At 34.8% G+C, this 16,191-nt stretch overlaps 1 protein-coding gene across 3 annotated transcripts; it reads right to left on the bottom strand.

The window, feature by feature from the left end:
* Positions 1 to 2,051: 2,051 nt before the first annotated feature.
* Positions 2,052 to 15,100, bottom strand: LOC145586359 (regulator of nonsense transcripts UPF3-like). 3 transcript variants are annotated; one of them, XM_081643172.1, is made up of 13 exons: positions 14,588 to 15,100; positions 13,937 to 14,043; positions 13,750 to 13,845; positions 13,486 to 13,584; positions 13,323 to 13,399; positions 12,694 to 12,771; positions 10,046 to 10,100; positions 9,612 to 9,682; positions 4,831 to 5,302; positions 3,947 to 4,039; positions 3,687 to 3,781; positions 3,443 to 3,496; positions 2,052 to 2,726 (listed from the first exon to the last, which is right to left on the bottom strand). In XM_081643172.1, the coding sequence occupies exons 1-12, from the start codon at positions 14,725 to 14,727 to the stop codon at positions 3,458 to 3,460; spliced, it is 1,422 nt and encodes a 473-aa protein (XP_081499298.1). In that variant the 5' UTR covers positions 14,728 to 15,100; the 3' UTR covers positions 2,052 to 2,726; positions 3,443 to 3,457. The 3 variants fall into 3 exon arrangements, with proteins under 3 accessions (XP_081499298.1, XP_081499296.1, XP_081499297.1); XM_081643170.1 differs by having other exon boundaries at positions 10,046 to 10,169; positions 14,588 to 15,099; XM_081643171.1 differs by having other exon boundaries at positions 2,052 to 2,658; positions 10,046 to 10,169; positions 14,588 to 15,099.
* Between the last annotated feature and the right edge of the window lie 1,091 nt (positions 15,101 to 16,191).

Genomic DNA, 16,191 nt, shown 5'->3' with positions numbered 1-16,191 from the left:
CACTTTATATTATAAAATTCTCAATTTGGACCATACCTTGTAATTTTCTTACAACTTTATGCAATGCAAACCCTAAACTAGGCCAATACGGCAATAAGATAAGATTAATGACAATCAGATGAAATATACAAGACTATAAGTTCAGCAGCCCGTCTTGTGTTTGGCCAGCCACATCAAGTAACCACTTATTAAAAAAAAGTAACTCATATAAAACGAACTGACCAAGTAACCCCTGTAATACAAACTTAGTAACCCCTATAACACTGAGTAACCCTATAGCACTGACGAAGTAACCCCTTTAACACTGATCAAGTAACCTCTTTAACACTGATCAAGTAACTGCGATTACACTAATAAAGTAACCCCTGCCACACGATCTGACCAGCCACATATATAAGACTTTGTGTAATAAGTTCAGATTATATCATATAAGTTTAGATAAGTTTTAATTTATTAAGATTAGTTAAGATAAATTCAAATAATTAAATTCAGATTATTTCAGATTCATTCAGATAAATCCATATATGTAACATGTGTTGAAATAAATTCAGATAAGTTCAATTAAGTTGAAATAAATTCAGATAAATTCATATTCATCAAAATCGTGAATATAATACACCTAATCACATTAATATAACATATATACATATTTAATGTCATAAACTTCAAATTTTATACATTTTAGGAAGTATATTTCATGGTATAATGATAATATTGGATTGTTTGACTTTAGAGTGCAAAATCATAGACTAATTGTCTAAATATATCAATCAATGATCATTGTACCGTCCCTAATCCATGCACTAATATCAATCAATGACAATTTGTACATTTTTATTGTCCCTAATATGTTGACTCCATTCAACATTGCTGAAGTGTTGATGCCGCTGCGTGATGAATCAGATTACATTCCCAGATTTTTAGTTTTTGTTATTGTGTGCAATGGTTTTTATAACTCTAAATAAATGTAATTTGATTTCGGTAGCGGTAGTGGACATCAGAAATAAAATTACATAATAATTTTTACTCCATGTTTTTCAATGCAGTATTAATTTTATTTTTGTTTATCAAATTTTAAATTCTAGCTTTTCAATACAATAATTTATTGATCATTTAGATGAAAGCAGTCAAGCAGATGATAAGTATTAGATCTATTGATGAATGCACAGGATAAGTATAGTATTAGTATTAGATGAATGCAGAGGATATATTCTAACTTTTTTTTTATTAGTATTAGATTTATTTAACTTATATAAAATATGTTAACACAAGGTCCATATCTCACTCTAACGAATGATTGGATTGATTTTGGCATTGGTGTTGACAAGAATAATTAATTAATAATGTACATGCGTTAAATTTTTGGTCATCCATGAGCTTTTAGTTTGCAATGTTGTAGAAATGTAGAATATTTAGATGTGTGAAATCATGGGCTCTTGGATGTAATTATAGTTTGTCAGCTTAGTTAGACGAATGCAAAGGATATATAAGTAAATGTGATAGTGTATGTCTCACTTTTCCTAATTATTACTAAGCTTGAACCCCAAACTTAAAATGGTTGGAGAGGATGGTCATGAAATTTTTTGGATTAAGTTAATTAAAAGGGTCGGGTAAAAATTAAACATGAGTAGTTTTGGGTCGGGTTAAGTTGGGTCAAAGGATGTTTCAAGTCGGGTAAATAGAGGTCGGGTAATACATAGATCGGGTAAAAAGAGATACTTTTAGGGTCAAAATGGTTTCGGGTAAATTTTGTTTCGGATTAGATCGAATTCGGATCTTGAATTATCGGGTCTTAATAGTTTCGGATTAACTATGAGCCGATTCCAAGTTGGGTTTGGACCATATATTACCAGGTGAAGTCGGTTATGAGTTAACTTCGGGTTGACTCCAGATCGAATTCGGATAAAAAATTCGCGGGTTAAGCCAATTCGAAAACAGTTCGGTTTTAGATGAACCTTTCGGGTCGGGTGAATTTTTGACACCCCTACCTATAAGTGTCATTAGTAAGCTAACCCGGGATAGGAAGGCGAATAAAAAGCTTGTAACACGCCTTTTCTTAAAACACAATATATAATCTATTGATTTATATAACTGCTTCGTCAACACAAGCATAACACTACTGGGTTACGAACATCCAATATCCAAATCAGGTAACTAACTTTGCACCGCAGAAAAGTTAAGCAGCCCAAAGGTGTTAATACAAGTCCAAAATCACTAACAATAAAACAGCAAAAGGATATTCTGCTAGGATGTCGACCTTGTAGACCATATGCTGCACAACTTTATGTTGGGATGCCACAGTATATACAGTATTAACCAGTCAATCTTTACCCGTCAAGACGATGCTCTATACAATCCGAGCAGGTGTCACGATAGCAGTCGAACACTATATCTGGAGTTTCTCCACACAAGCAGAAATCTGCAAGAGAGGCCTACTATACTGTGCTGCCTAACAACCGACATTGATATTAGCTTTATTCTCGATTTGGTCAACTCTATCTGCAAGGAAAGCTTGCATCTCCAACTGCGCGGCAACTAACCCCTCCTGTGCAATATCCAAAACAGTCGAAGCCCTCTTCGAAAATTTACCCTAGACCTCTTCCAGTGATTAATCCACTGATCTGACAGCCAAATGCCATCACCAGTCCACAGCCCTGACTATTCACAAAAGATGACAATCCTTATTCAAGCAGAACTTCATCACCATAGGTTGGCAAGTATAAACTCTGGAAAGTACATTGAATATATCAGTGCAAACACCACATTATCATTGAACTATTGAAGTAACGCTGCTCAAGACTGCAGTTTTCCTACATAATACGAGCCTAATTCATGAAAGCCTCCATAGTATAGGGATTTTACACAATCAGAATATGAAAAAACCCAATGCCTCTAGCTGTTGTATTAGAGCGAATACCCCTTAATAATATTAGTTAAGTATCAGCAGTACATAAAACACAACAAGAGTTGATAAAAATGAGCAGGTCCCATCAGTATGATACAAGTCATACAACAGGCAAAATTATCCCTATTCCTAAATTACATTCTTGTTTAGGTTATGAGGTCAAATCTAGATAAAAAAAATAAACATACATATAAAAAAAAAATATATGTATATATTTTCATGATGTTATTTTGCATGCGTTTTTCATATTCTAAAGGACAATCAGGTAATATTAGAGAGGCCATGAAGGTCACATAGGGCATATCAAGAGGAGTTAAATCAAGCTAATAGACTTGAAAGTAATATGGATGCTACTACAATGAAGACAGATTCAAATCAGAATTTTAAGACAATATACCTACACCTTTCCAGCAAATTTTGCTCCATCAGAACTCTAATTATTTATGATACTCAGAAGCCAAGCGTTTAGATGGTTTTAATAACTCAAACAATACAGTAAAGATTTTGCTAACCTGTGAATAAAAACAGAAAACTCACCCTATGAAGACATGTTTAGGAACCTGCGGCTGACTTCTGGACCCACACTTGTTTCTGTATATTGGAACAACACAATGAAAATAGAGGGAAAAAAAGCAGGTAATACAATGTAACAGTTCAAGGCTACTAAAAGCAACTGGTTTGAGGATGGTGAGCACAGAAATGAGTAGAGAGAGAGCAAGCCCTTTAGAATGGAAAAAATAGGGGAGGGGACGCTAGATAGTTTAATATAACAATAGCAAACCTCATGATGAGCATGGCCAACTCCTCCTCCGCGTTTGGATGGCCCATCATCCTTAGCGTGTGTTGGACCACGACGAGCAAAATTCCTATGGGAGCCTGGTACATAATTCAGAATTAAATTACAAGACATACATAACTTGGTATGCTCCTAGGACAGGGAAAGGCACATTTTCCCTTAACCCCTGACTCAACATGTAATTACGTACTAAAGGAAAAGCAGAAAAAACTGAATGTCAAAACTAGCATATAAATTAAACACACCATTTTCTGCATATGAGCTGTTGCGACCACCTGCAGTGACTATGCCTTCAACATTACGGCCAGATGCATCATATTTCGAGTCTCCGCGTTTAGCTGGAATATTAGAAGACAAGACACTATTTAAATTGCAAAGTCTTCAATAAGCCTTCACTTCAATCCTTGATTTAGAGAGCACGGATAGAAGTTGACAGTCTACTAATTCGGAGAAGCTCTACAAGTCACTAACAAATTAAATTTCTTTATCTCAACCAAGATAATTTAATTCCTCTACGTAATTATGGTTACATGCGTTATGCACAGAATTACATTTACAGCAGAAAATCCATGCTAAATTTAGCTCTATAAGTTTCCTAGCTTTGCAATTAATTCCTCTATAATTCTCTCAAATCAGTCTTCAATATAAATTAAATTCAAAACCTGTCCCTTCTGCTGTAGTCTTTTGAGACAACTTTCCTATTTCCATTACGATTACTTCTCCACTGATATTTCAATATGTAGGTAAATCCACGCAATGACATTGCTATGAACTAACATAGCTTAAGCATCCATCATCAATAGCAGAAAATAGGAAGAAAATGAAATATGAATAACAAGTGAATTACAGCAATTTTTTAATAATTCCACATTAGAGAGGTGGATTCTCTCCCAAATTAGCCTTCTAAAGCCAACTCATAACATTCAACAATATTCAACATCATTATCTCTAATTAGTTCTATTTATAGAACATTTCCCTAACAATTAACTAAGTAACTAATTAATTTCTCCTAACAACTTTATCTCTACTCCACTCTATTCCTTAAATTGCCCCTCTTCCCTAATATCAGTTTATTGCAGAAATAAAAGAACAACCACGTTAGATTAAGTAAACATATATTTATAATACCTTCATAAGAATCTGAAATATTACTTTGATTCTCATTGCTAATCTGAGAAGAATCAGGACGGCGAGGTGTCCAGACACCACGATCAAGTCTTTCCCTACTTCTTGTACGTCTATCTTGCTTTTCACGGCCAACAGCTGAACCATGGGGTTCACCTCCTGAAGGTTTATCCTCATTAGACCTCTTTCCCATATAATCCAAACCCGAAGGAGACTGTTCACCAGTGGAGGTTACCACTCCTGATTTCATATTGGATGGTCGTGGTGGACGCTTGCTCCTCTCTAAATTTGAGCCCTGAAGTTTGTGCTCTGTCTGGACAGATGAGGATGACTGACTTGGACGAAGTTCCTTGTTTAATAATATGCTTCTAATAATTCTTCCACTAGCATCAGGCCTTTGATTTAATTTCAAACCAACTGAAGGCGATGAAGCATCAGAGACGACAACCTTGGGCAGGGTAGTACCTTCAGATGCCTAACACACAAAAACTTTACATTTAGTTCCCCTTACATGGTTAAATAAATTAAACAATACAAATATTCAGATTTCCCTCATTATCTCATGAAAAGAATCAACAGTTAAAAAGTTAATGAGCTTCCTAATTATCTCCCAAAGGCATTTTAGGAATCCTTTTAACCTCCAACCAAAAAGTAAGTCCTTCGCGTCCATCACAAAGGAATTACCATATCATTCATCCTCAAATGCAAGTGTTTTCACAAGTTGTGACTCAGTGACACATTGAGTCATAGATTTATAAGATGCCTAATATGGATCAAAGGAATACATAATTGCAGCAGGCCCCACAATAGCAACTAAAAATAAAAAAATAATAATAGAAAAGCAGCTTTAGGAATATAGATGTTAAAGAATCTAAAGTGAGCATAGAAAATATTATAAACAGATAATGAATAAGGAATGCCCTTGACATAGAGTACAAAATAGAGTTCAAGAAGTCTTCCTGGAGACTCATTTAAACTCCAGCACAATGAAAGTTTCACTTAATACTTTGTTTTCTTCAAGGTATAATTTTTAATTTTTTTTTTCTCTAATTATTTGAAAGTCAGGCAAAGTAATATTAAAACTTAGCAGATTTAATTTAATACCTAAAAAATTCCAAAAACACAAGAATATAACATTATAACTTAATACCAACACGTCAAATTATACAATTGTTGCTATCTACTTCAATACTGAACCATTGGTTTGACTCAATAACTAAATCTATACAAATGTAAATTGAGGGAACGCCAGTAAATAGTGTCACAAAAATTGAAAGTGAATGTCTATCGTCAACTCAAAATGCATCATAAGCTTTTGTTCATAAACATCAATATTTATGAAAGAAAGAGCTGATGCAGACTACTGAAATATAGAAGAAATAGGTATGTTTGGCAGTGAAGATAAAATGCCAAGTGTAAGGAGCTTTCCAAATATTATTATATATAATCACTACTATTCCATAAATATTGACCTTGTACCATAAAAGTCGTAGCAATTAAGAATACTGTTTTAGGAGATTTGGCTTCACAAAAGCTATTGCCGAATATGATTGTCAAAAAGACTGTCAAAGATATGATTTTAGATTAATATTGCCACAATTTACTAACACATCAGCATATTGCAATCGTAAATTCGTAATTTTCGTATGCATGATAACAGCATAAAAAAAAATTCAGAATACAGTTTGGTCAATTCTTTATCGATTGTGAGAAAGATGCAGGTCTCAATTATTTAGCTAGATTCAAAAAGATTACAAGAATATATAACAGCTATCCTCAAAGCTCAGCAGCTCCCCCAAAATCTACACTCCAATTGACTTCACACTTCTAATGCTGAAAACAGCAATACAGGAAACATGTAGTTCTGACCTATGTGACCTTGATATGGCATATCACTAGGCATACTATAACAAAAAGGACTGAAACATAATCCCTAACAAAATCATCTTTACTAGTATATATTTACACATGAACCACAAATAAATTGTTTTTAGGAGAAAGGGAATTGCTATAGCATAATTACTTCCTCCATTTTTTTTAGATGCATCACTTTTAAAATCACGGACTCTAAGGCAATTTTTTGAGATGAGAGAGATAGAGAGAACGGAAAAGGATGACCCATGTGATATGAGAGAGATATAGAGTATTTGTGAACTAAAAAGGAAATTGATGCACCTATATTGAAACTTCCATACATAGAAAGTGATGCATCTTAAAACAACGGAGGAAGTATAAATCTTCAACTTTAAAAGCAGTATGACTGCTTTGATGTATTAAAGTCTTACGTAAGACTATCCAATAATCTAGCAGTAAAAAAAAAAAAAAAAAAAACATTGCGTCACTAAGTCCCCTAAATAGTAATTCTTATCTTTCTACCTCCTACAATTCATGGAATAAAGAACCCATGCTTTTCAAAAACAATTTATGAACCCTATTTTCTTAACATCATACTCCATACCCCAAAAAACCTCTGATTTCCTTGCAACACATAGCTTTAGCTGAATTACTGGTAGTGGGGCTTTGTTGAGTATAGATGTATAAAAAATAAAAATGGATTGAAATGCATTGAAAAGAGAAGAAAATAATAGGAAGAAAACAGAAGGAAAAGAAAAATTATTACATTTATTGGACCCAACCAAAAGGAGATATGTGAAGTAATTTGGGACAGCTAAAAGGTAGAAATGGAAATTTTATTAAGTGGAATAAATTAAGAAAGGATCGGCAGCAGTGGGTTTTGAGGTGGATGATGAGCGGTGGTTTAAGGAAACTGGTGTATGATGGTGCTGGTGGGCAGTGGGCAGTGGGCAGTGGCAGCGTGCTGATGGTTGGTGAGGTGGGGTCAGGCAGTGGTGAGATGTGATAGGTGATCAACGTTAGTCAAATGTGGTTGGGTGTAGAGGACTTTGGGAGTAAGCATGATTTCTTAAGAGGGGTAGGATACATGGCAGAAGGAAGTGGGGGGAGACAAAGGGGTAAAGGGAATGATTAAGAGGGCTAAACAAACAAAATACAAGGGAATCAAGGAGGTTGTTTCCCTTATCCTTTCCAGAAGACCTTAAACCAAACACCCACTTAATGTTGATAAATAGATTTACAAGGGGAATGATCCACATGTTGTATGACTTCAAGCAAAGCATAAGTTTAGATTGATCAACTTGGTTCTTAATGATATTTTGTTGGAAATGCAAATCAAACAAGTGCAATAACCATCAAGCATTAAGAGAATACGCGAAAACCTTCTAATCAGGATTTACAAGAGCCATTGGAAACTATCATCCACACCAATGGCATCAAATGAAAAATTTCAGCACGATGGTGGTAGTATTGTACAGCAAAAGTGGATGCAAACACAAACTTGAAAGAAAATAAGGATAGGGAAAAAATCTCCCTAAATCATAAATGACAAAATAGAGTTAAAGTTTCAGGCCTCCAATAGTACTTGATTTAAATAAGACAGGACATCATGTAAGCAGTGAACAAGTGTCTAGATACACAAGTGAGCCCAGAAATCCACTTTGAAATAAAATGGAAGATCTGAGTCAAGAGAATAAAGGGCTACAACAATCTTTTTGAGACAATATATCAATTTGTCAACTTCATCCTTCACAGAAAAAACAATCCCCAGATGAAAGATATCACTAAATGGCATCATTTCTTCCATAGACAGGGTTAATAGAGCCAGCAGTATGCTTACTAAAGCTATCAGAACAGGTAAGATTCATAGTCAAAACATCTCTGGAATAATCAAGCTTGACACATGAATATGTTGCTGGGCAGATCACTGAAAAACAAGTTAAGCGTTATAAAAATGCAGAGCACCAGCACTACAAAATCCCAAAGATCATTTCTACTATTTTTTTTCTGGTCAACCCTCTTCAACAACCACAAACCTGCATAATCCTCCGCTAAAATCAAAAGTCAATAAAATTAACTCGTCTTCTTGAGGTGAGTCATAATCATGTTATTCCAGTTTTCTATCTTATTTTATGACTTTGTATCAGGCTTTTTCTCATAGTCCAATTATCAAGTCTTTTAATATATCTTCACACACATAACATGACATAAGATCTCCATTCAAGAAAATCACACACACACACACACACACACACACACAAACACGTTAAAAAACAACAATACAGAGAGAACTGGACGCTCTATAACAAAAACTACTTAAGAAAAACAACATGCAAATACCAAAATGCATCCATCAACAAAAAAATGAGAAATTCCCACAAAAAATATCTGCCCTGCGCTAGAAAACCAGCCTAATCTAAAAGCTAAACATAATAGTGGCCTTTCAAAATTATACTGTTCCTCTCAAGCCACAACATGAACAGCCACCAGCCAGTGTGTTTTTATTCTAAAACCTCAGTCCTTACACAACCTAGTTTGTCTTAAAAAGCATGGTGGACAAAATAAATTCAATTTAGCCCTATAAGAAACAGGAACTACTGAGCAACCAAAGATTAAAGCAATGGGTGCTTTTTATTAAAAAAAAATTTAAAAAAAAATAAAAAACTTTTCTCTGCAACCACCTGCAATTTAGATACAAAAATTCCCCTAGCACCTATGACAATAGAAGAAAGGGCAAGCACAGACAACTGAGGAGAGCCAAAAAAAATAAAACATAAAGATCCAGAAGAGAATAGAAATGAAATTCAACCCAAAAACACACAGTTAAACAGGGAAAGAGGTGAGTAGATGTCATGTTTTACACAGTGCATCAAAAGAGGAACAAATAAGTGTTAGTAAAAAAGAAAGACAAAATCAAAATGATTACTTGCCTGATGAATCTCTTGCTCTTTCCCTTTCAAAAGCAGAATCCTTTTCTTTGTAGTCTCATGAGAACCACTTCCTATCAATTTATATCAAAACTGATTAAAACCACAAAAAAAGTGTGACATGCTTGATTAATTAATATCAACACTATATATTCTTCTAACAAGCTTCATTAACGGATCATTATTTCTCATTACTGATAGGATCAATGCAACAAATCACCAACAACCTAGAGCATCTAAAATAAATTGTAAATCAACATGCAATCTAAATTAATTGTAAATCAGTATGCAATACAAGTGCATCAACTTCCACTGAATTAACTCAGCAATATTCCAAGGGACTCCATCCATAGAGTCCATATACTTTATCTTACTTCCTCTAAAATGGAGACAATTAAAGAGAAAATAGACCATATTAAAACTATAATTAAACATACCTGTTTCATTCTCTGCTACTCCTTTTTTGCTGGAAGCATCCACTTCGTTATTTCTCTGAGACACAAGAACACATGCTGATTTGTCTTTTCCGTTTGTTCTCTTCCCATTATTTTTTAGGACATACTACAATTTACAAAAATAAGATATAAAATCATTTTAGCCACCAATACTTACATTTCATAAAGTGTTAAAATTAAGACGTAGTTGATATGTAGCTTCTTTAGATCATTCTAATAGTGTCACGGTCAAGGGAAAAAAAAAAAAAAAAAGAAAAAGACAAGACAAACAACAGCAAAAATCACATAAACTGTTGCTCCAGCAAGCAATGTTTTCCCAGATCATCCAAGGAGATGAATTTTGGTATAAAATAGAATGTAGCTAGACATGCTGATGATACAGAATATAAGTAGGTTCATGAAACCATTGAGAGTATAGATGACAGCATTCTACTTTAGCAAGTGAACTAACCAAGTTTAAAATGGTTGAAACTTGGGCAATATGTTCTGCCAAGAAACAAACATTTATAAATTCATATCTCAAGATGAGTATTAGACCCAGTTATCCGGAAAAATGAGACCCCACATGGAGAACCTTTTTCTAAGTCCAAGAGGTAGGGAGAAACTGAGAAAAAATGCATCTGAGACAGATAAAAAGAATCAGCAATTAGAGTAGACTAAAAAAACCTCCCATTGCAATTTTTAGGAGCCTTTTTCCTAATGATGATTAAGGACAGATGAAATGAACGTAAAGGATGCTGTAGCAAACAATATATAACCGATGAGAATCAAATACTAAACAACTGAAGCAGGCACCAATAGGCCCTCAACACCCGAGAGCAAGGAAAGAGTAGACAATGGAATTTTCTAAGCAGAAAACAAAGAAGAGGCAGAAGATAACTTGTGAAGAAATCTGAGAATCCGCAAGACAGTTTCAGTCTTTAAAAGGTGTACCATACCTTAAGTTTGTAAATGGCACCCTCCCTTTGACATGCCTTAGATTCTATACTTCCATTATACTGAAGGAAGCTTACAATAACCCAATACAGACCTCTACCACATAAAAACTTTTCTAGAATTGGATCTAGAACATCCAATTCTATATAGGACAAGGGTGGAACATATAAAAAGAAATTTCTAGAATTATAAAACTCAAACAGCTGATTCATTCATGAAACTCATGGAGGACACAAAACATACCAAAAGAAGCTCATATTGCTAATGGGGGTGCAAGAGGATGAGCTTCCTAGATCTTCAAGTTCAAGACTTAAACCAAATTACTGCATCAAGATGCAATAACCTAGTGAATCTTCCCGACCAACCTGCTCTTGTATAGAAAATTTCCCAGTAATTTCATTGTGCAATAGGCTTTCTCAAACCATGCTCTTTACTACAGACCTAGAACCTCTATTTACAGCCTCATGCTACCTAAACCTTAATTCAACCTCAGACTTAGCCAACTGCAACCTGATACCTTTGAAAAAAGACTAGTGATTGAAATTAAATGGGGTGTCCTCTAAAGCACAAACCTTTGAGACTATGAATCACCTTAACATCTTATGTCCCTGCTTCCCTGGTTAAACAAAGCTAAGCTACCTTGCCTACCAAATTCAACTAAAAGAATGAAATACAAAAACAGAGAAAGCTAGACATGCAACAGGGTCTAAGGAAGCAATCAAGAGTTGTTAGGCAGGGATTTCATTCATTACAGTTTGCTCCCACAACTTGTTACCTTTGGCTAGAGATCAATGAAAATCTATCACAAAGTGCAGCAATGAGGGATATTCTGCACATAGTTCATAAATTAAGGGTCTCAGTTCCTAGTAATTTTACTTAACTGGTATGCTGCAAATGATTTTCTTTTTTCTCGGTAGCAACAATTGCATTGGTAGTCACAACTACAGGCAAATTTTTAAGAGTTTTGGTTTCATATGGCATTTATAGAGCATAATAAATACTCCCTCTGTTATTATTAGATGCATCACTTGGGTTTGCACATTTACCAAAACACAACTATGACCATTAATATCTTCAATTAGAAATTAGTATAAAATTAAATAAAAAAATAAGTTATAAAATGAGCTTTTGTAACTAGTCTAACAACATATTACATGATATCAATTGATTATTATCTATTAATAAATAAAAAATAAAAAAGTCAAAGGTAATATACAAATAGTGCAAAATCCCAAGTGATACATTTAAAAAAAAACGGAGTAATAAAAAACAAAGGTGGAGTGTATTCCATATATTTATGTTTACAATCAAATTTATTGGTTACTACATATTCCGAAGGAAAAAGACAATGAGGGATAGCTCAGTTAGTTAGAGCTTTCCTCCTGGTTCCACGGGATCCTGTGATCGATTCTCATCACCTGCCAAATGGCTCTCTAAACAACAACAAAAAAAATCCGAAGCAACCGGCCCACCACCAAAAAAAAGGTCACAGAAAGGTCAAAATATTTACAAATCAACATACGTAGCCAAACCCAAGTCTTGTTACAACAAACAAGCTGGCATATAAGTAGCACATGCAACGTCTGAACAGATTTAGCCACAAGTCTAAATAGTTACAAAGACCAGAGCTTCATGGAATTATGCTGCTGACAGAGCCAAAAATAAATTAAAACCAAAAAACTAAAGATGCTAACCGAGTTTTGCTTGCTGGATCGAGACTTCCCAGAAGCCAACGCAGACCGTCCACGACTCTTGCCATCTGACCCTAGACGCTGTCACCAGTAATGCCAATACATCAGATGGGAATAAGCTTAGGCAAGTAAAATTCTATCAACAAAGGAAAGACCAAGCATGGCCGAGGAGTAGCACCATCAAGACAAAATGGAAAACTAAGCTATAGTATAGAGTAAAAAACAAATTAAATGGAATGCTAGTCTTTTTTTTTCAATGCGTTTTCCTCATCACTTTTTGACATTGACACGATATGAAATTTCACATGCCACTGAAAACATAAGATCTCACACATAAATAAGACTGGAATTGTACACTACAAGTAACTCTGCATAACTTCCAGATCAGACTTCATCAAACTATTGCAACACCCAAAAACCGCACGTATAGTGGTACTAGAGTGGCGCTACCTAGGGGAGCTAAGTTTGGAAACCAGCAAACCCAGTTCAAAATGCACTAACCAGCTGTTTGAAAACAATGTTAACCAAAGAAAATAACATTCATTTGCTGACACCACAATCAAGAACTTGAGCATGTCCTTCCAAAAAAGATAGGTGAGCAAATTTGAAGTATTCTAGAAAATGGAAAGAACCTGATTGCCACTCTTCACAGCTCTCCTTTTTCGCACATATTCCATCAGCGGTGTGACGATAGGTGCTTCTTGTACACCTAAAAGAAAGTCCAACAGTCACTAATGAATACTAGGCCACACTTCCAAACTTTCACAGGAAAGCAGAGATGAAAGCAGCTTTTACCAGCTCGTTCAGCTTCTCTTCTTTCCAGCTGTATATCAGCACTAGGAAGATTCTCAACAGGTTTTGAAATCTGCTCAAGGAACTCCACATACTCTGGATCTAATTTCATCAAAAGAACATAAGAGATAGATAGATTAATTTGCTTGCTCAAGTACATAAAATGATAAAATAAAAAATTAAAGTACTTGCATTGATTGCCAAACAAAATACTTTTAGAAATGCAATAAATAATTAATCAATAGGCCATTGTCTATAGTTTTACACCTTTGTAAATTGTCCCTTCCCGGCCATCTTTCTTGGCATTAGGCTTTGCAACACGTTGAGAAGGAGCATATTCCACTATAGCTTTATATTGAGTTCCTGATTAACATAGAGCAGCGATATAGATTAACAGTCTCAACAGAGAAACAAAAAATCAGCTCGTTAAGCTTTCATAGAGGATTAAAATTACCCTTTTCATTGACAAAAACATGGCCATTAAAGAACTCAGCAAACTCACAAACATCATCATGACTGTTGAAATTCAGATACGCCCGAGCATACCTCTGATTCTTGTGACTGCAAAATTTAATTCCCATACTTTAAAGCATAACAACACATATATATTCAACCAAAATGTAAGACAGAATGTTAAAACAAAATCAAAAGAATTATACCAAACCCTGAAGTCACAAATACCCAAGAAAAACACAATGCCTCCAACAACATGATCATCGTACCGATACAGATACTAATTGACATAAACCGAGACCACAAAGTACACAACAACGAAAACCAACACCACAAAGAACACAACCAACGAAAACCGAAAACCGAAAGTAAACCCTCCCCAAACCCCAAAATCACAAAGCATACAATTAACAAAACCAAAACCACAAACTATACAATCAACGAAACCGAAACCACAAAGTATACAACCAACATGGTCATCAAACCCAGAAATGAAGCATATGAAACGCCAAATTAAACCCTCCCAACACCCAAAATTGAAAATTTTTAAACAATAATGCCCCAACAACAAAATTAGGATCCAAAAAAAATAAAAATAAAAAAACAAAATTACAGAAAAATGGAAAGTGGAGGAGAGAGAAAGAGGACGAACCTAGACTTTCCAGGGCAAAAAGAGGACCAATTGTAACGAGAAGAGAAACGGCCATCGATTTGCTCGAAAAAGGACGACTGTGAAAGAGAAGGGGGCAAGTGCCTTACCACAACTTTGGTTCGATTCAATGGCTCCTTCATCTGAATTCAAAAACCCCAATCAAATTCCTAATTTTAACAAAAAAAAAAAAACCCTATTTTTTGAATTTTTATCTATACGATCGAAGACGATTGAAATTCTGCAAGTTTCAGAGGAATGCGTCGACGATTAATTGATGGAAAAATCGATAGGTTTTTCATTCGTTGGGGTTTTTTGTGCCCTAATTTGGGGAAAATTGGGGGAGAAGTAACTGGTGTATGAACGAATAACGATCCTTTTGATTTTCTTCTCTCTCTCTTAATTTTCTGCCTGTGTTTATGTGTTAATGTCGGAAAAGGGGAAAATAGAGGAGAGAGAGACTTGCAATTTTCATCATCGTCGTCGTACAATATTGTTACGGGGGCACCACGGGTAACTTACGGATTACGAACAAGGCCAACGGATAAAGATGGTTGTGTTTTTGGTGCCGAACCTTATGTTGGGTTGGGCAAGGTCCAATCAAATATCTAAACCTAGTCACTACGTGTCGTGTGAAGTCGCGTTTGAATTTTCAACAGAATAGTGTGTTAAATGTTGTTGTTTCCGGATGTCTTGGCACAACAAGCCTCATATGAGGCAACTACACTATGCATGTGTGGCTGTGTGTCTAAAACTAATGCAAGTGGTGTGTTGTGGTGCGGGTTAATGTCATCACGTGTTATTTCTTCTATTGTAGTTGTGTTATAATGCTTGTTGCATGTATGGGGTAGGCTGACTTAAGAGTTTGTTTTGTTCACCTTATTTTTACTTATTTCAAGTGTAACAAAAATTCTAATAAGTTTAATCAAGTTGAGATAAGTTCAAATAGCTAAATAAGTTCAGTTCAGAAAAAATAAGTTTAGACAAATTCCGTTTAGGAAAAATAAGTTCTGATAATGGTTACCCAAGTTCAAATTGCAACTAAAATAAGTTTTAATAAGTTCAAATAAGTCCAACTAAATTAAGAGAAATCCAATTAATTTCAGATAAGTGAAATCAGGTGAATATAACTCACCTTAAATCAAACATCAACGATTAGGTGTTTGCACACTCGATCTCCGCTTGTCCGGTGACAAGCAACTCGAATACAATTCAATATTATGTGCCATCGTACCGTGTCATGCATCGTTGTACCATATCCATGCTTGCATGTCTGAGGTAACTTAGGGTGTGTTATTTTCACCTTTAGGGTGTGTTATTAGGGTGTGTTATTTTCAACATAATTTAGGGTGTGTTATTTTCACCTTATTTAACCTAAATTTATCTGAACTGAACTTATCTAAACTTATTGAAATTAATCTGACCTTATTAAACCTTATTGAAACTTATTAGACCTGATTGAACTTATTGGAAAGTATTAGACCTTATTAACTTTTTATAATTTATTGTAACTTATTACACCTGGTTGAAACTTACTATTAGTATTGGGAAAAATTGGTTTTATTAATCCAAACTTTGGGTCATTTACTATTAATGATCCCAACTTT

Source organism: Chenopodium album, chromosome 16, assembly GCF_948465745.1.
Source record: "Chenopodium album chromosome 16, dcCheAlbu1.1, whole genome shotgun sequence".
Taxonomy (NCBI): domain Eukaryota; kingdom Viridiplantae; phylum Streptophyta; class Magnoliopsida; order Caryophyllales; family Amaranthaceae; genus Chenopodium; species Chenopodium album.
The sequence above is the reverse complement of the archived record's forward strand: the minus strand, read 5'-3'. Positions and strand labels throughout refer to the sequence as shown.